Source organism: Pristiophorus japonicus, chromosome 5 (genome assembly GCF_044704955.1).
Source record: "Pristiophorus japonicus isolate sPriJap1 chromosome 5, sPriJap1.hap1, whole genome shotgun sequence".
NCBI classification, from domain to species: Eukaryota; Metazoa; Chordata; class Chondrichthyes; family Pristiophoridae; genus Pristiophorus; species Pristiophorus japonicus.
Genome location: NC_091981.1, coordinates 5,797,838 through 5,818,129, shown reverse-complemented (window position 1 = coordinate 5,818,129; position 20,292 = coordinate 5,797,838). Strand labels below are relative to the sequence as shown.

General features: G+C 49.7%; 1 protein-coding gene across 2 annotated transcripts in view; it reads left to right on the top strand.

The window, feature by feature from the left end:
* Positions 1 to 20,292, top strand: part of nek11 (NIMA-related kinase 11) — a 388,331-nt gene that overhangs the window by 119,602 nt on the left and 248,437 nt on the right. For both annotated transcript variants that reach the window (XM_070879780.1, XM_070879781.1), the window contains one exon: positions 9,215 to 9,341. In XM_070879780.1, the coding sequence (XP_070735881.1) occupies positions 9,215 to 9,341 (127 nt within the window). The remainder of the gene's footprint in view (positions 1 to 9,214; positions 9,342 to 20,292) is intronic.

Genomic DNA, 20,292 nt, shown 5'->3' with positions numbered 1-20,292 from the left:
GCGTGAGAAACAGACACTTGGATTTCTTAACTCTTAGGCCTATCCGATCCAATCAACTTAGTACTTCCTCCAAATTGCGGAGATGGGAGTCGGTGTCCCTGCCCGTGATAAGTATGTCGTCTTGAAATACAATCGTCCCCGGGATGGACTTGAGCAGACTCTCCATGCTGCGCTGGAATATAGCAGCTGCTGACCTGATGCCAAATGGGCATCGATTGTACATAAAAAGGCCTCGATGTGTGTTGATGGTGGTGAGTAGCTTAAACTCTTCGGTCAGTTCTTGCGTCATATATGCAGATGTGAGATCTAGTTTCGAGAAAAGTTTTCCTCCAGCCAATGTGACAAATAGGTCCTCCGCTCTGGGCAGTGGGTATTGGTCCTGTAGGGAGACTCTGTTTATGGTAGACTTGTAATCACCACAGATTCGTACGGATCCATCAGGCTTCATGACGGGAACGATGGGACTTGCCCAGTCGCTAAATTCCACGGGTGAGATAATGCCTTCACGCAGAAGCCGGTCCAGTTCCTGTTCAATCTTTTCCCTCATCACATAAGGCACAGCTCTAGCCTTGTGATGGACTGGTATGGCATCCTGTGTGATGTAGATTTTAACTTTAGCCCCTTTGAAGGTGCCCACACCTGGCTGAAAGAGATGTTCAAAACGGCTTAGAACTGTTGAGCAGGAGGTCCGTTCCTCTGATGACATGGCGTGAACATCATCCCATTTCCAATTTAGTTTTGCCAGCCAGCTTCTCCCCAACAGTGCTGGGGGGTCTCCGGGGACAATCCACAGGGGAAGTCGGTTCACCGTCCCTTTGTGTGTGACTGAGAGCATGGCGCTGCCAAGGACTGGGACGATTTCTTTGGTATCGGTCCTTAGTTTGGTGTCAATCCTTGTGAGTTTTGGTCTGTTGCTTTTGTGCGGCCACAGCTGTTCAAATTGTTGGACGCTCATGAGAGATTGACTGGCCCCCGTGTCCATTTCCATGTTGACGGGTATTCCGTTGAGGAGGACCCTCATCATTATTGGAGGCGTGCTGTTGTAAGAACAATGGACATTGATTGTGTTGGCCCGCTGTACCCCGGCATCCCGGGTACTGTCCCCACCGTCTTCTGGTCCGCTTTCCGACCCTTCCGATTTGTATACCAGCCGAGCTGCCGTTTTTCTGCACATGCGAGCCAGATGCCCTGTATAGTTGCAGTTTCTGCAAACGGCATGCTGAAATCGACACCCCCTTGTTGAGTGCCTTCCCCCACATCTCCAGCACAGACCGCTTCCATTGTTTCCGAAGGATGAGCTGCATCTGGCTGATCTCTCTTGAGCTTCTCTCAGTCTGTAGTTGATTGCTCGCATTGTGGGTTGATGAGGTGTGAACGGCCATTCATGTGGCTCTTGATGGCTTCTGGCGCCACTGCCTGCTGTTGAAGGCCTGCTCTCCTGCCTTTGTCTGTGTGTGGGGGTAGCAGCTTGTTTCACACTGTGAACCCCTTGTTCCGATGTTTCGTTAGTTAACGTACCCGCAGTGTAGATCAACCTCGTTTCTTCTTCTCCTGCCAAGAATGTCTGTGTGACCAGTGCTGCTGCCTCTAGGGTCAAGTTCTTGGTCTCTATAAGCTTTCGGAATATGCCTGCGTGGCCTATTCCTTCAATAAAAAAGTCTCTCAGTACTTCTCTCCTTAGTTCATCGGAGAACTCACATAAACTAGCCAGCCTCTGAATTTCCGCCACAAAGTCGGGTATGCTCTGGTCCACACAGCGTCTGTAGTTGTAGAACCTGTGTCTGGCCATGTGTAGGCTGCTCGCTGGCTTCAGGTGGTCTCTTACCAGTGTGCTCAACTCCTCAAATGACTTGCTTGCTGGTTTCTCGGTTGCCAGCAGGTCCTTCATTAAGGCATATGTTTTCGAGCCACAGCTGGTCAAGAGATGGGCTCTTCTCTTGTCTGCTTTATCATCGCCCAACCAGTCCTTGCTTACAAAGCTTTGCTGGAGCCTTTCTCTAAAGTCATCCCAATTGTCTCCAGCATTGTATTTCTCATCTGAGCCGTTGGTAGCCATTCTGTGGATTCTGTGATCCCGTAACTCGTCGCCGCTGTAAAGTCCTGACCCTGCAGTACAGACTTACACGAGGCACATGCTGAAGTCAAGGTCACTCTGGACCTGCACCTTTATTTCACAGCTCTCGAGTGCCACATTTGCCTGAGACCTGCCTTTATATACCTGGGTGGAACAGGTATGCAGTGTCTCCTGCAAGTGCAACCCTGGTGGTAAAGTATGCTTGTGGTTACAGGTCATATCTAGTTACAGTCATCTATAGCATGGTAAGATACAGTTATATACAGTAGTGTGAGATACATGACAATAACAACATAAGAAATAGGAGCAGGAGTCGGCCATTTGGCCCCTCAAGCATGCTCCGCCATTCAATAAGATCATGGCTGATCTGATCATGGACTCAGGTCCACTTTCCTGCCCGCTCCCCATAACCCTTTACTCCTTTATCACTCAAGAATCTGTCTATCTCTGCCTTAAATATATTCAATGATCCAGTCTCCACAGCTCTCTGGGGCAGAGAATTCCACAGATTTACAACCCTCTGAGAGAAGAAATTCCTTCTCATCTCAGTTTTAAATGGGCGGCCCCTTATTCTGAGACTATGTCCCTTAGTTTTAGTTTCTCCTGTAAGTGGAAACATCCTCTCTGCATCCAACTTGCCGCCACTCTGGGGTGAAAAGCAGAGCGATGAGGAGCCTGAAAATCCACCCCTAAATATTGTGTGTACGGGAGTGAATCACATCCCAACTGTGTACAAGCAACTCCACTATATCCAGGGAGCAGGATAGTTAGAATAAATACGTGGCTTGAGCAGTGGTGCAAGAGGGAGGGATTCAAATTCCTGGGACATTGGAACCAGTTCTGGGGGAAGTGGGACCTGTACAAAAGGGACGGTCTGCACGCAGGACTGGAACTGATGTCCTCGGGATAACATTTGCTAATGCAGTTCGGGAGTGTTTAAACTAATATGGCAGGGGGATGGGAACCCATGCAGCGAGATAGGGCGAAGTAATATGGAGTCAGAAACAGATGGTAGAAAGGTAAAAAGCAATAGTGGAAGGCCGAGTAAACAAAGGCAAGAAACAAAAAGGGCCACACTGCATCATAATTCTAAAAGGACAAAGGGTGTTAAAAAAACAAGCCTGAAGGCTTTGTGTCTTAATGCAAGGAGTATCCGTAATAAGGTGGATGAATTAACTGTGCAAATAGATGTTAACGGATATGATGTGATTGGGATTACGGAGACGTGGCTCCAGGATGATCAGGGCTGGGAACTCAACATCCATGGGTATTCAACATTCAGGAAGGATAGAATAACAGGAAAAGGAGGTGAGGTAGCATTGCTGGTGAAAGAGGAGATTAATGCAATAGTTAGGAAAGACATTAGCTTGGATGATGTGGAATCTATATGGGTAGAGCTGCAGAACACCAAAGGGCAAAAAACGTTAGTGGGAGTTGTGTACAGACCTCCAAACAGTAGTAGTGATGTTGGGGAGGGCATCAAACAGGAAATTAGGGGTGCATGCAATAAAGGTGCAGCAGTTATTATGGGTGACTTTAATATACATATAGATTGGGCTAACCAAACTGGAAACAATACGGTGGAGGAGGATTTCCTGGAGTGCATAAGGGAAGGTTTTCTAGACCAATATGTCGAGGAACCAACTAGGGGGGAGGCCATCTTAGACTGATTGTTGTGTAATGAGAGAGGATTAATTAGTAATCTCGTTGTGCGAGGCCCCTTTGGGAAGAGTGACCATAATATGGTGGAATTCTGCATTAGGATGGAGAATGAAACAGTTAATTCAGAGACCATGGTCCAGAACTTAAAGAAGGGTAACTTTGAAGGTATGAGGCGTGAATTGGCTAGGATAGATTGGCGAATGATACTTAAGGGGTTGACAGTGGATGGGCAATGGCAGACATTTAGAGAGTGCATGGATGAACTACAACAATTGTACATCCCTGTCTGGCGTAAAAATAAAAAAGGGAAGATGGCTCAACCGTGGCTATCAAGGGAAATTAGGGATAGTATTAAAGCCAAGGAAGTGGCATACAAATTGGCCAGAAATAGCAGTGAACCTGGGGACTGGGAGAAATTTAGAACTCAGCAGAGGAGGACAAAGGGTTTGATTAGGGCAGGGAAAATAGAGTACGAGAGGAAGCTTGCAGGGAACATTAAGACGGACTGCAAAAGTTTCTATAGAATGTAAAGAGAAAAAGGTTAGTAAAGACAAACGTAGGTCCCCTGCAGTCAGAATCAGGGGAAGTCATAATGGGGGACAAAGAAATGGCAGACTAATTGAACAAGTACTTTGGTTCGGTATTCACTAAGGAGGACACAAACAACCTTCCGGATATAAAAGGGGTCAGAGGGTCTAGTAAGAAGGAGGAACTGAGGGAAATCCTTATTAGTCGGGAAATTGTGTTGGGGAAATTGATGGGATTGAAGGCCGATAAATCCCCAGGGCCTGATGGACTGCATCCCAGAGTACTTCAGGAGGTGGCCTTGGAAATAGCGGATGCATTGACAGTCATTTTCCAACATTCCATAGACTCTGGATCAGTTCCTATCGAGTGGAGGGTAGCCAATGTAACCTCACTTTTTAAAAAAGGAGGGAGAGAGAAAACAGGGAATTATAGACTGGTCAGCCTGACCTCAGTAGTGGGTAAAATGATGGAATCAATTATTAAGGATGTCATAGCAGCGCATTTGGAAAGAGGTGACATGATAGGTCCAAGTCAGCATGGATTTGTGAAAGGGAAATCATGCTTGACAAATCTTCTAGAATTTTTTGAGGATGTTTCCAGTAGAGTGGACAAGGGAGAACCAGTTGATGTGGTATATTTGGACTTTCAGAAGGCTTTCGACAAGGTCCCACACAAGAGATTAATGTGCAAAGTTAAAGCACATGGGATTGGGGGTAGTGTGCTGACATGGATTGAGAACTGGTTGTCAGACAGGAAGCAAAGAGTAGGAGTAAATGGGTACTTTTCAGAATGGCAGGCAGTGACTAGTGGGGTACCGCAAGGTTCTGTGCTGGGGCCCCAGCTGTTTACATTGTACATTAATGATTTGGACGAGGGGATTAAATGTAGTATCTCCAAATTTGCAGATGACACTAAGTTGGGTGGCAGTGTGAGCTGCGAGGAGGATACTATGAGGCTGCAGAGTTACTTGGATAGGTTCGGTGAGTGGGCAAATGCATGGCAGATGAAGTATAATGTGGATAAATGTGAGGTTATCCACTTTGGTGGTAAAAACAGAGAGACAGACTATTATCTGAATGGTGACAGATTAGGAAAAGGGGAGGTGCAACGAGACCTGGGTGTCATGGTACATCAGTCATTGAAGGTTGGCAAGCAGGTACAGCAGGCGGTTAAGAAAGCAAATGGCATATTGGCCTTCATAGCGAGGGGATTTGAGTACAGGGGCAGGGAGGTATTGCTACAGTTGTACAGGGCCTTGGTGAGGCCACACCTGGAGTATTGTGTACAGTTTTGGTCTCCTAACTTGAGGAAGGACATTCTTGCTATTGAGGGAGTGCAGCGAAGGTTCACCAGACTGATTCCCGGGATGGCGGGACTGACATATCAAGAAAGACTGGATCAACTGGGCTTGTATTCACTGGAGTTCAGAAGAATGAGAGGGGATCTCATAGAAACGTTTAAAATTCTGACGGGTTTCGACAGGTTAGATGCAGGAAGAATGTTCCCAATGTTGGGGAAGTCCAGAACCAGGGGTCACAGTCTAAGGATAAGAGGTAAGCCATTTAGGACTGAGATGAGGAGAAACTTCTTCACCCAGAGAGTGGTGAACCTGTGGAATTCTCTACCACAGAAAGTTGTTGAGGCCAATTCACTAAATATATTCAAAAAGGAGTTAGATGAGGTCCTTACTACTAGGGGGATCAAGGGGTATGGCGAGAAAGCAGGAATTGGGTATTGAAGTTGCATGTTCAGCCATGAACTCATTGAATGGCAGTGCAGGCTCGAAGGGCCGAATGGCCTACTCCTGCACCTATTTTCTATGTTTCTATGTTTCTATATTACATGGCCACGCATTGTTAACCTTTACTAGTTCTGTGAGCAAGGCAATATGGTACATTCTGCATGACCTCCATTTGCCCAGTTGACACAACTATCGAAATATTACGGCCCAGTATCTGCGGCGGGTAATGCCGGCGAACTGGCAGCGATCGCCGTTATTCCTCCTCTGAACACAACGTCGGGATTTGGCGCACGTGCAGCCTAACGCGGAAATCCTGAAGTTGCCATCTGTCATTCACTGCTCCGACACTGACAGCGCCCATCCCCCTCCACCCCCCCCTCCCCGCTCCATCCCACAACCGACAATCAGGGAAACTGACAAAAACTTGAGCTTTTCCGTGGTAATATCGCTGTTAATTACGCAGTATCATCATCATAGGCAGTCACTCGAATCGAGGCTGACTTGCTTCCACGTCAAAAAGTTCCCAGGTGTTTCAATGAAGGACCTAATATTCCAGATCCCGAACTACATCCTGAAGGGTGGAAGATGCCTGTGTGTGGATTTTTTTAACGTGGGGTGACCGTTGCACACCAGCCACCACACGGGCTTGACAGAGCGAGGTCTTGGTCCAGTGGCAAGGGTTAACCAGGACGACTGGAGACCAGCTCTGCTGCACGGACCTAGTGCGCTCACATATCGCAGTGTGGGCTGGGCCCGTGCTGCCCCCTGGGCCCTCGCCTCTCCTGGGCCCCGATCACGTCCCTCTACAATCTCTCGCTGCTCCTTCGCCCCGACCTCGCCGCTCCTGCTGTACCTGCCCACGCTCCAATCACCGACCTGGAACTTGGTGACGTCACTCCTCACTGCCGTTGCTATCCTGCACCAGCTCGCGCTGCTCACTGGAATGGTACCCCACCACGCTGCTCCTTCCGCTCCCCGGCCTGCTCCGATGGTGCTCGCAGTAATATCGCTGTTAATTACCCAGTATGATATGCGGGCAAATAGCGCTGGCCCATAACACAGCCCGATTTCAGGCCAGATCCAAATTATTTATCTTTTTAAAAATTCGTTCCTGGGATGTGGCCGTCGCTGGCAAGGCCGGCATTTATTGCCCATCCTTAATTGCCCCTTGAGAAGGTGGTGGTGAGCCGCCTTCTTGAACCGCTGCAGTCCGTGTGCAGCGGTTTGGTACAGCTGAGTGTCTCGCTGGGCCATTTCAGAGGGCAGTTAAGAGCCAACCCATTGCTGTGGGTCTGGAGTCACATACCGGCCAGACCGGGTAAGGGCGGCAGATTTCCTTCCCTAAAGGGCATTAGTGAACCAGACGGGTTTTTACGACAATCCGGTAGTTTCATGGTCACCGTTACTGACACTGGCTTTTTATTCCAGATTTATTTAATTAACTGACTTGAAAGCCCCCACTTGCCATTGTGGGATTATAGTCCTGGGTTCCGATGATTTAGATGGCCGAATACCCTGCATCCTTTGTACACAACTTTGTGATTGTTTGCTGTTTTTCATCTTAGTAATTTTATCTGTTGAAGGGTCAACAACCCGAAACGTTAACTCTGTTTCTCTCTCCACAGATGCTGCCTGACCCGCTGAGTATTTCATCGTTTTCTGTTTTTATTTCAGATTCCAGCATCCGCAGTATTTTGCTTTGTATCACTAGTTTTATTATTGTCCTATCGGATTCGAGATAGGTGATAAAGTAATTGAGGCACAGTTTGCCTCTTGTGTTCTCGATGTCAGTCATCATCATCATAGGCAGTCTCTCGGAATTGAGGAAGACTTGCTTCCACTCTAAAAGTGAGTTCTCAGGTGACTGAACAGTCCAATACGAGAATTACAGTCTCTGTCACAGGTGGGACAGATAGTGGTTGAAGGAAAGGGTGGGTGGGGAGTCTGGTTTGCCGCACGCTCCTTCCGCTGCCTGCGCTTGGTTTCTGCATGTTCTCGGCGACGAGACTCGAGGTGCTCAGCGCCCTCCCGGATGCACTTCCTCCACTTCGGGCGGTCTTTGGCCAGGGACTCCCAGGTGTCGGTGGGGATGTTGCACTTTATCAGTGAGGCTTTGAGGGTGTCCTTGTAACGTTTCCTCTGCCCACCTGGGGCTCATTTGCCGTGTATGAGTTCAGAGTAGAGCGCTTGCTTTGGGAGTCTCGTGTCGGGCATGCGGACAATGTGGCCCGCCCAGTGGAGCTGGTCGAGTGTGGTCAGTGCTTCGATGCTGGGGATGTTGGCCTGGTCGAGAACGCTGATGTTGGTACGTCTGTCCTCCCAGGGGATTTTCAGGGTCTTGCGGAGAAATTGTTGGTGGTATTTCTCCAGCGATTTAAGGTGTCTACTGTAGACGTCAGTGGGGGTCCGTTAACACCTGAATTTCCCAGCCATCGCTCCATCTAAAGCACAGGTGTTGGTGGTCTAATGCATGAGTCTGGCCAAAGCACCGACTACAAAAGCAAAGGAGTTATGATGAACACTGGTCTGACCTCAACTGGGGTATTGTGTCCAATTCTGGGCACTTTAGGAAGGATGTGAAAGCTTTAGAGAGGGTGCAGAAAAGATTTGCAAAATGGAGAGACTGGAGAAGCTGGGGTTGTTCTCCTTGGGGCAGAGAATGTTGAGAGGAGATTTTGATCGAGGTGTTCAAAATCATGAGGGGTCTGGACAGAGTAGAGAGAGAGAGAAACTGTTCCCATTGGTGGAAGGGTCGAGAACCAGAGGACACAGATTTAAGGCGATTGGCAGAAGAACCAAAGGCGACATGAGGGAAAACGTTTTTACGCAGCGAGTGGTTAGGATCTGGAATGCGCTGCCTGAGAGGGTGGTGGAGGCAGACTCAATCGCGGCTTTCAAAAGGGAGTTGGATAAGTACCTGAAGGGAAACAATTGCAGGGCTCCGGGGAAAGGGCGGGGGAGGGGGACTGGCTGAGGTGCTCTTGCAGAGAGCCGGCACGGGCTCGACTGGCCGAATGGTCTCCTTCCGTGCTGGAACCGTTCTGTGATTCGAGCAGAAAGTCCAGTAAAAATGCCAGGAATTGACTGCTGCAACCTGTGTGTTTAGTTTACGTTTAGAGCAAAGTTAAAATTCGGCCAAATGTTTCTGACCCAGATTTTGTTTCCCTAAACAAAAAAAAAAATAATTTATTTTGTATTTTTACATAAAGGAGACTTTGGAGTGTCTCGCCTGCTGATGGGTTCCTGTGATCTGGCCACGACCTTCACCGGGACTCCCTACTACATGAGCCCAGAGGTTCTCAGTCACCAGGGTTATGATTCCAAGTCGGACATTTGGTGAGTGGTTCGTCAGTGAGCTCGGCTAAATTATTCCCGAGGGTGGCAGTGTGTGACAAAATCATGTCTCCATCTCTTTCAGATCTACCAGGACAGGTAGATAAGGTGGTTAAGAAGGCATCCGGAATACTTGCCTTGATTAGCCGAGGCATAGAATACAAGAGCAGGAGGTTGAACTGTACAAAACACTGGTTAGGCCACAGCTGGAGTACTGCGTGCAGTTCTGGTCACCACATTACAGGAAGGATGTGATTGCACTAGAGAGGGAGCAGAGGAGATTTACAAGAATGTTGCCTGGACTGGAGAATTTTAGCGATGAGGAAAGATTGGATAGGCTGGGGTTGTTTTCTTTGGAACAGAGGAGGCTGAGTGGAGATTTAATTGAGGTGTATAAAATTATGAGGGGCCTGGATAGAGTGGATAGGAAGGACCTATTTCCCTTAACAGAGGGGTCAATAACCAGGGGGCATAGATTTAAAGTAAATGGGGGGAGGTTTAGAGGGGATTTGAGGGGAAATGTCTTTACCCAGAGGGTGGTGGGGGTCTGGAACTCACTGCCTGAAAGGGTGGTAGAGGCAGAAACCCTCACCACATTTAAAAAGTACTTGGATGTGCACCTGAAGTGCCGTAACCTACAGGGCTACGGACCGAGAGCTGGAAAGTGGGATTAGGCTGGGTAGCTCTTTGTCGGCCGGCGCGGACACGATGGGCCGAATGGCCTCCTTCTGTGCTGTAAATTTCTATGATTCTATGATTCTACTTTCATTCAGCTAATAATTTCATTATGATGAACTAGGCTGTGGAAGAGTCCTTTGTTTTGTTAAACCTGTTCACAGACTAATTGCTCCGGGAGTCTCAGCACGGCCAATACCTGACAAAGGATTTGTAAATATAGAAAGTGTAACAGCAGCATAACTACAACAACAACAACAACAACAACGTGTATTTATATAGTGCCTTTAACGTAATGAAACATCCTAAGGCGCTGCACAGGAGTATTATGAGATAAAAATTTGACACCGAGCCACATAAGGAGAAATTAGCGCAGGATTGGTCAAAAAGATCGGTTTTAAGGAGTGTCTTGAAGGAGGAAAGAGAGGTAGAGAGGCGGAGAGGTTTAGGGAGGGAGTTCCAGAGCTTGGGGCCCAGGCAACAGAAGGCACGGCCACCGATGGTGGAGCGATTATAATCAGGGATGCTCAGGAGGGCAGAATTAGAGAAGTGCAGATATCTCGGGGGGTTGTGGGGCTGGAGGAGATTATAGAGATAGGGAGGGGGCGAGGGCCATGTAGGGATTTGAAAATAAGGATGAGAATTTTGAAATTGAGGCGTTGCTTAACCGGAAGCCAATGTAGGTCAGCGAGCACAGGGGGTGATGGGTGAGTGGGACTCGGTGCGAGTTGGGACACGGGGCAGCGAGCACAGAGGGTGATGGGTGAGTGGGACTCGGTGCGAGTTAGGACACGGGGCAGCGAGCACAGTGGGTGATGGGTGAGTGGGACTTGGTGCAAGTTGGGACACGGGGCAGCAAGCACAGGGGGTGATGGGTGAGCAGGACTCGGTGCAAGTTAGGACACAGGCAGCCGAGTTTTGGATCACCTCTAGTTTACGTCGGGTAGAATGTGGGAGGCCGGCCACGTACAGAGGAAAACAGATCAGTGACTGTCCTGCACAAATTATAATTCCAATTATATTGTAAAAGTAAAAGATATTTAGGTAGATTTTAGGAATTCACTTTCCCGGAGTAGATTGGGCCGATACTCTCTGGAGTTTAGAAGAATGCGAGGTGATCTCATTGAAACATACAAGATTCTGAGGGGGATTGACAGGGTAGATGCTGAGAGGATGTTTCCCCCGGACTGGAGAGTCTAGAACCAGGGGTCACAGTCTCAGGATAAGGGGTCGGCCATTTAGGACTGAGATGAGGAGGAATTTCTTCACTCAGAGGGTGGTGAATCTTTGGAATTCGCTGCCCCAGAGGGCTGTGGATGCTGAGTTGTTGAGTATATTCAAGGCTGAGATCGATAGATTTTTGGAGGATGGTGGGGGTCTGGAATTCACTGCCTGAAAGGGTGGTAGAGGCAGAAACCCTCACCACATTTAAAAAGTACCTGGATGTGCACCTGAAGTGCCGTAACCTATAGGGCTACGGACCGAGAGCTGGAAAGTGGGATTAGGCTGGATAGCTCTTTGTCGTTCACACGGACACGATGGGCCGAATGGCCTCCTACTGTGCTGTAAATTTCTGTGACTCGATTATTTATTAGTAACTGGGGAGGTGGCAGGATTTTTTCAAAGTTTGAGGGTGCTAACGTAAGCCTTACCAGAGTTTTTCTTTTGTTGAGATGCATTAGCACCTTGCTGAATTATCCCCTCCACTCCAAGCTAAACATATAATACACTTTAAAAATGATAAAACTTCAATTTTCTCACTGCAGTATTTCCATAGACCCGCGATATATTGCTGTCTGACAATGCTGGGCAAAACATCCTCGGGGCAGAATATACTTTGAAAGCTGCTGTACACAGAATCACAGAAGTTTACAGCACGGAAGGAGGCCATTCGGCCCATCGTGTCCGCATCGGCCGACAAAGAGCTACCCGGCCTAATCCCACTTTCCAGCTCTCGGTCCGTAGCCCTGTAGGTTACGGCACTTCAGGTGCACATCCAAGTACTTTTTAAATGTGGTGAGGGTTTCTGCCTCTACCACCCTTTCAGGCAGAGTTCCAGAACCCCACCGCCCTCTGGGTGAAGAAAATTCCCCTCAAATCCCCTCTAAAGCTCTAACCAATTACTTTAAATCTATGCCCCCTGGTTGTTGACCCCTCTGTTAAGGGAAATCTGTCCGTCCTATCCACTCTATCCAGGCTCCTCATAATTTTATACACCTCAATAAGGTCTCCCCTCAGTCTCCTCTGATGAAAAGAAAACAACGCCGACCTATCCAATCTTTCCTCATCGCTAAAATTCTCCAGTGCTGGAGCCCAGCTCTTGCTTTTTGCATTTCAGTTGTCAGCTTCTCCAACCTATAGGTCCTGCTGAGGACAATGTATAGTTTATTGTGCCGTACACTAACAGAGCTCACTCCATAGTGTAATCCCACTAACAAAAGTCGGATCCGCAAATCTGCCTTAAGTGCCGTTTGTTATGTACATGCAGCGAACTGGGCCTGTACCTCGGAACGTCTTACTACCTTCACAACAACAACAACTTGTATTTATACAGCGCCTTTAACGTAGTGAAACGTCCCAAGGCGCTACACGGGAGCGCCATCAAACAAAATTTGACACCGAGTCACATAAGGAGATAATGGGACAGGCAACCAAAATCTTGGTCAAAGAGGTAGGTTTTAAGGAGCGTCTTAAATGAGGAAAGAGGCGCGGAGAGGTTTAGAAAGAAAAGAAAGACTTGCAATTATATAGCGCCTTTCACGAACACCGGACGTCCCAAAGTGCTTTACAGCCAATGAAGTACTTTCTGAAGTGTAGTCACTGTTGTAATGTGTTAAGTATCGAATAACTCCACGAGGCTAAGTATGGTGAGCTAGTTCAGGCGTGACCTTACTCCAGTTTATTTATTCTCAAAGTGAGGATTCAACATGGCTGCCAACATTATATACACGGCTTGCACGTGTCTGCCAGTAACCATTAGGACTCCGACAGTCGCGCCCTCTGGTGGCAGGTAAAACCCAGTTAACATAATGTATGAAACACGACAGCCAATTTGTGTACAGCAAGCTCCCACCACCAATAGCAAGACGGCATCTCCAACAGTGCAGCGCTCCCTCAGTACTGCCCCTCCGACAGTGCGACGCTCCCTCAATACTGCCCCTCCGACAGTGCGGCACTCCCTCAGCACTGCCCCTCTGACAGTGCAGCGCTCCCTCAGCACTGCCCCTCCGACAGTGCAGCGCTCCCTCAGTACTGCCCCTCCGACAGTGCGGCACTCCCTCAGCACTGCCCCTCTGACAGTGCAGCGCTCCCTCAGTACTGCCCCTCCGACAGTGCGACGCTCCCTCAATACTGCCCCTCCGACAGTGCGGCACTCCCTCAGTACTGCCCCTCCAACAGTGCGACGCTCTCTCACTACTGCCCCTCTGACAGTGCGCCGCTCCTTCAGTACTGCCCCTCCGACAATGCGGCGCTCCCTCAGTACTGCCCCTCCGACAGTGCGGCACTCCCTCAGCACTGCACTGTGAGGGTCAGCCTAGAGTTTTGTGCTCAAGTCTCTGGAGCGGGACTTGAACCCACAGCTGTCTGACTCAGAGGCGAGGGTGCTGCCCACTGAGACACGGCTGTCCAGGTCTGTTTAGGGAGGGAGTTCTGGAGCTTGGGGCCCAGACAGCTGAAGACACGACCTCCAATGGTGAAGCGATTATAATCGGGAATGGGCAAGAGGCCAGAATTAGAGGAGCTCGGACATCTCGGGGGCAGGGTGGGGGAGGAGGGATTGTGGGGCTGGAGTTGATTATACAGGTAGGTGCTATTTAAATACAAGTTTGTTGTTATCCATTTTGCTCTGCAGGTAACGCCATATATTAGGAGAGCCAGTGTGCGTAGGGAGCCTGGCTCCCCAGAGTTTGGGTGTAACAGTGGGGGAGCGATGCACCAGGTTTGCTCTCGCATAACAAGAAGTGTCCAGCATTAAAGTACAAGTTCAAGTAAAGTACATGTTATGCAAGCGATAAAGATCACACTGAGTACTGTTTAACTGAACAAGATACACCCTTGGCTCTGCTTTATTATGGCCCAAAGTGCCTGACTCACAAAATGGCTGTCCCTTTATACCAGAGCAGCACCATGTGCATGCTGCTCAATGGCCTCCAACAATGATACCATCTGAAGGCTACAAACAGCATGTACATACATGACACCTTAACATGTTCCTTCTACACAATAAGCATCTGGAAGAAAATAAGTGAAGGGAAATTAAGCAAGTTTTTTGTGTGCGTGTGCATGATTGAGTTAAATCTATTCTGTTCAAATTGGTGTCAGCCGTGGCTCAGTGGGCAGCACTCTCGCCTCTCAGTCAGAAGGTTGTGGGTTCAAGTCCCACTGTAGAGACTTGAGCACAAAAACCCAGGCTGACACTCCCAGTGCAGTACTGAGGGAGTGCTGGACTGTCGGAGGGGCAGTACTGAGGGAGCGCCGCACTTTCGGAGGGACACTACTGAGGGAGCGCCGCACTGTCGGAGGGGCAATACTGAGGGAGTGCTGCACTGTCGGAGAGGCAGTACTGAGGGAGTGCTGCACTGTCGGAGAGGCAGTGCTGAGGGAATGCTGCACTGTCGGAGGGGCAGTATTGATAGAGTGCTGCACTGTCGGAGGGGCAGTACTGAGGGAGTGCCGCAATGTCGGAGGGGCAGTGCTGATAGAGTGCTGCACTGTCGGAGAGGCAGTACTGAGGGAGAACTGCACTGTCGGAGAGGCGGTACTGAGGGAGTGCTGCACTGTTGGAGGGGCAGTACTGAGGGAGTGCCGCACTGTCGAAGGGGCAGTGCTGATGGAGTGCTGCACTGTCGGAGGGGCAGTACTGAGGGAGTGCCGCACTGTCGGAGGGGCAGTACTGAGGGAGCGCCGCACTGTCGGAGGTGCCGTCTTTCGGATGAGACGTTAAACCGAGGCCCCGTCTGCTCTCTGAGGTGGATGTAAAAGATCCCATGGCACTATTTTGAAGAAGAGCAGGGGAGTTCTCCCCGGTGTCCTGGGGCCAATATTTATCCCTCAATCAACATCACTAAAAAAACTGGTTATCTGGTCATTATCACATTGCTGTTTGTGGGAGCTTGCTGTGCACAAATTGGCTGCCGTGTTTCCCACATTACAACAGTGACTACACTCCAAAAAGTACCTCATTGGCTGTAAAGCGCTTTGGGACATCCGGTGGTCGTGAAAGACGCTATAGAAATGCAAGTCTTTCTCTTTCCTTTTTAAATTGGCAAACGATTCCAATATTTGTGGTTGATCTTTAATTGCGTTATGTTGATGTCTTTTCCTGAGTTTGAGAAGTGCAATAAAGTCTCTCTGTTCATATTTGATTCCTTTTTGCTCATGCAGTCTCCGCTGCATTTAAAGTGTTTTAATAAATATTGAATCGGCCAAACCGGAATGTATTTTCACAGAAACAGCAATTTTTTTTTGATGCGATTCAAACCAACTTCAGCCTTTATTTGAGTTTTCCAATATTCCAGCAATCCCGTGTGGCTTTGGAATGTTGGACGATAACCGTCACTGATTGGCTGGAAGTGCCGCTCATAGAAGGGGCGACGTTTGCTCTCCAGCAGAATCTTTCACAGTAAATCAACCGGCCATTAATTATTTCTCGCTTGCATTCATTTCTTGCACTTGCTTGCTGGGAACTGCAGATGAAGAGGACATGTCATGACCTGAGCAGGAGTGTGACTCGAACAGCCTCCCGCGTGAAATTAATTATTCACCCAAGAAAGAAAGACTTGCACCTTGCACAACCTCACACCCCAAAGCGCTTTGCAGCCAATGAAGTACTTTTTGGAGTGCAGTCACTGTTGTAATGTGGGAAATGCAGCAGCCAATTTGTGCACAGCAAGCTCCCACACACAGCAACGAGATCATGATCAGATCATCTGTGATGTTGATTGAGGGATAAATATTGGCCAGGACACCCCATGCTCTTCATCGAAATGGTGCTGTGGGATCTTTTACGTCCACCCCAGAGAGCAGACGGGGCCTCGGTTTAACGCCATGTCCAAAAGACGGCACCTCCGACAGTGCAGCGCTCCCTCAGTACTGCCCCTCCGACAGTACAGCGCTCCCTCAGTACTGGCCTCCGACAGTGCGGTGATCCCTCAGTACTGCCCCTCCGACAGTGCGGCGCTCCCTCAGTACTGCCCCTCCGACAGGGCGGCGCTCCCTCAGTACTGCCCCTCCAGACAGGGCAGCGCTCCCTCAGTACTGCCCCTCCGACAGTGCAGCGATCCCTCAGTACTGCCCCTCCGACAGTGCAGCGATACCTCAGTACTGCCCCTCCGACAGGGCATGCGCTCCCTCAGTACTGCCTCTCCGAAAGTGCGGTGATCCTTCAGTACTGCCCCTCTGATAGTGCGGCGCTCCCTCAGTACTGCCCCTCCGACAGTGCGACGCTCTCTCAGTACTGCTCCTCCGACAGTGCAGCGCTCCCTCAGTACTGCTCCTCCGACAGTGTGACACTTCCTCAGTACTGCTCCTCCGACAGTGCGGCGCTTTCTCAGTACTGCTCCTCCGACAGTGCGGCGCTCCCTCAGTACTGCTCCTCCGACAGTGCAGCACTCCCTCAGTACTGCCCCTCCGACAGTGCGGCGATCTCTCAGTACTGCTCCTCCGACAGTGCAGCACTCCCTCAGTACTGCCCCTCCGACAGTGCGACACTCCCTCAGCACTGCCCCTCCGACAGTGCGGCGCTCTCTCAGTACTGCCCCTCCGACAGTGCGGCGCTCCTTCAGTACTGTATCTGCGACAGGGCGACACTCCCTCACTACTGCACTGGGAGTGTCAGCTTGGATTTTTGTAACATGAACTGTGTTAGCCCAGGAATTTGGTTTCTGGTCTTTTCCATGCTGCATGTGACCAGGCTGCGGCTCCCTCAGTACTGCCCCTCCGACAGTGCGGCGCTCCCCCAGAACTGCCCCTCCGACAGTGCGACAGTCCCTCAGTACTGCCCCTCCGACAGTGCGACAGTCCCTCAGTACTGCCCCTCCGACAGTCCATGTGACCAGGCTGCGGCTGTTTGGTTTGAGCCTCTACAACTGTTGGCCCACTCCCGAGTTTCTCACCGAGATGGTCTCGTTCCTTTCCTCCCTCAGTCTCTGCACTGATTGAAGAATCAGCGCTGGAGAGTTCAATGTCCATCACAACTCACCTGGCCCGCTCTCCCATGATTTAACTTCCCTTCTGACCTCGCTAAACTCTCCCGCCACGTAAACTCTCTTAGGGGTCAACAACCAGGTGGCATAGATTTAAAGTAGTTGGTGGGAGCATTCGAGGAGATTTGAGCAGAAATTTCTTCACCCAGAGGGTGGTGGGGATCTGGAACACACTGCCTGAAACGGTGGTAGAGGCAGAAACCCTCATCACATTTAAAAAGTACTTGGATGTGCACTTAAAGTGCCGTAACCTACAGGGCTACGGACCAAGAGCTGGAAAGTGGGATTAGGCTAGATGGCTCTTGGTCGGCCGGCACAGACACAATGGGCCGAATGGCCTCCTTCCGTGCTGTAAATCTCTATAATTCCATGATTACCAATATTCATGACTACCCCTTGACCTTTCCATCTCTTGACTTCCATGGACTTAATCACAGACAAGGCCACTTTTTTTTATCCGTTCCTGGGATTTGGGCGTCACTGGCAAGGCCAGCATTTATTGCCCATTCCTAATTGCCCCTTGAGAAGGTGATGGTGAGCCGCCTTATTGAACCGCTGCAGTCCGTGTGGTGAAGGTGCTCCCACAGTGCTGTTAGGGAGGGAGTTCCAGGATTGTGACCCAGCGACGATGAAGGAACGGCCGATATATTTCCAAGTCAGGATGGTGTGTGACTCGGAGGGGAACGTGGAGGTGGTGGTGTTCCCATGCGCCTGCTGCCCTTGTCCTTCTAGGTGGTAGAGGTTGCGGGCTTGGGAGGTGCTGCTGAAGAAGCCTTGGCGAGTTTGTTGAAAATGCTCTGGCCACGATTGGTGAGGTAAGAGTGGAACCAAACGTGAGTAATCCCACTCGTCTGGACAACGGAGGAGAGACACTGGAGGACGATGGTGTGGCTGACCATTATTTCTTTCCAGGGTCAAAGGCAAAAGGAAGTGGATTGAAAGTGACCTGCAAGTTCCTCTCCCAGTCACACACCATCCTGACTTGGAAATATATCGGCCGTTCCTTCATCGTCGCTGGGTCACAATCCTGGAACTCCCTCCCTAACAGCACTGTGGGAGCACCTTCACCACACAGACTGCAGCGGTTCAAGAAGGCGGCTCACCACCACCTTCTCAAGGGGCAATTAGGGATGGGCAATAAATGCCGGCCTTGCCAGCGACGCCCACATCCCAAGAACGAATTTTTAAAAAGCATGACCTTGTTGTCTCTGCACCTTTCTCTGAATCTATCATTGTTCCCCCGACTTTTCCCCATCTATGTGCTGCCTCTCGTGTTCAGGCTGCAGTATACCCGCCCTCCTGTATGGCTCAGAGATGTGGACCATGTACAGTGGACACCTCAAGTCAACTGAAGAAATACCACCAGCGATGTCTCCGCACGATCCTGCAAATCCCCTGGGAGGACAGACGCACCAACGTCAGCGTTCTGAATCAGGTCAACATCCCCAGCATTGAAGCACTGACCACAATCAACCAGCTCCCATTGACGGGCCACATTGTCCGCATGCCAGACACGAGACTCCCAAAGCAAGCGCTCTACTCGGAACTCCTTCACGGCAAACGAGCACCAGGTGGGCAGAGGAAACGTTACAAGGACATCCTCAAAGCCTCGCTGATAAAATGCAACATCCCCACCGACACCTGGGAGTCCCTGGCCAAAGACCAGTTCACCCTAAGTGGAGGAAGTGCATCCGGAAGGGCGCTGAGCACCTCGAGTCTCGTCGCCGAGAGCATGCAGAAATCAAGCGCAGGCAGCGGAAGGAGTGTGCGGCAAACCAGTCCCACCCACCCTTTCCCTCAACCACTGTCTGTCCCACCTGTGACAGAGACTGTAATTCCCATATTGGACTGTTCAGCCACCTGAGAACTCACTTTAAGAGTGGAAAAACATCTTCCTCAATTCCAAGGGACTGCCTATGATGATGTTGCAAGCACCCAATAGTTGCTCAGGCGTTTAACAAGGGCCTTTATTTTGGGCTCAGATTTAGGATTCCTGTGTTGGAGACTTTCCCATAGTTACCGAGAAGCGTGTGTTGTGGGGCTGGGTCCGGGGCTGGGGAGTTTATTCCCGGGGCTGGTTTCTAGGGCAGTTCTGGTTCCGGTTCTATGTCTGGTTCTGGGTCCGGTTATTTCCTGAGGTTGTCTTATGGGAAAAGGTTGAGCAGGTTGGGCCTGTACTCACTGGAGTTTAGAAACATAGAAACATAGAAAATAGGTGCAGGAGTAGGCCATTTGGCCCTTCTAGCCTGCACCGCCATTCAATGAGTTCATGACTGAACATGCAAGTTCAGTACCCCATTCCTGCTTTCTCACCATACCCCTTGATCCCCTTAATAGTAAGAACTACATCTAACTCTTTTTTGAATATATTTAGTGAATTGGCCTCAACAACTTTCTGTGGTAGAGAATTTCACAGGTTCACCACTCTCTGGGTGAAGAAGTTTCTCCTCATCTCGGTCCTAAATGGCTTACCCCTTATCCTTAGACTGTGACCCCTGGTTCTGGACTTCCCCAACATTGGGAACATTCTTCCTGCATCCAACCTGTCTAAACCCATCAGAATTTTAAACATTTCTATGAGGTCCCCTCTCATTCTTCTGAACTCCAGTGAATACAAGCCCAGTTGATCCAGTCTTTCTTGATAGGTCAGTCCCGCCATCCCGGGAATCAATCTGGTGAACCTTCGCTGCACTCCCTCAATAGCAAGAATGTCCTTCCTCAGGTTAGGAGACCAAAGCTGTACACAATACTCCAGGTGTGGCCTCACCAATGCCCTGTACAACTGTAGCAACACCTCCCTGCCCCTGTACCCAAATCCTCTCGCTATGAAGGCCAACATGCCATTTGCTTTCTTAACCGCCTGCTGTACCTGCATGCCAACCTTCAATGACTGATGTACCATGACACCCAGGTCTCGTTGCACCTCCCCTTTTCCTAATCTGTCACCATTCAGATAATAGTCTGTCTCTCTGTTTTTACCACCAAAGTGCATAACCTCATATTTATCCACATTATATTTCATCTGCCATGCATTTGCCCACTCACCTAACCTATCCAAGTCACTCTGCAGCCTC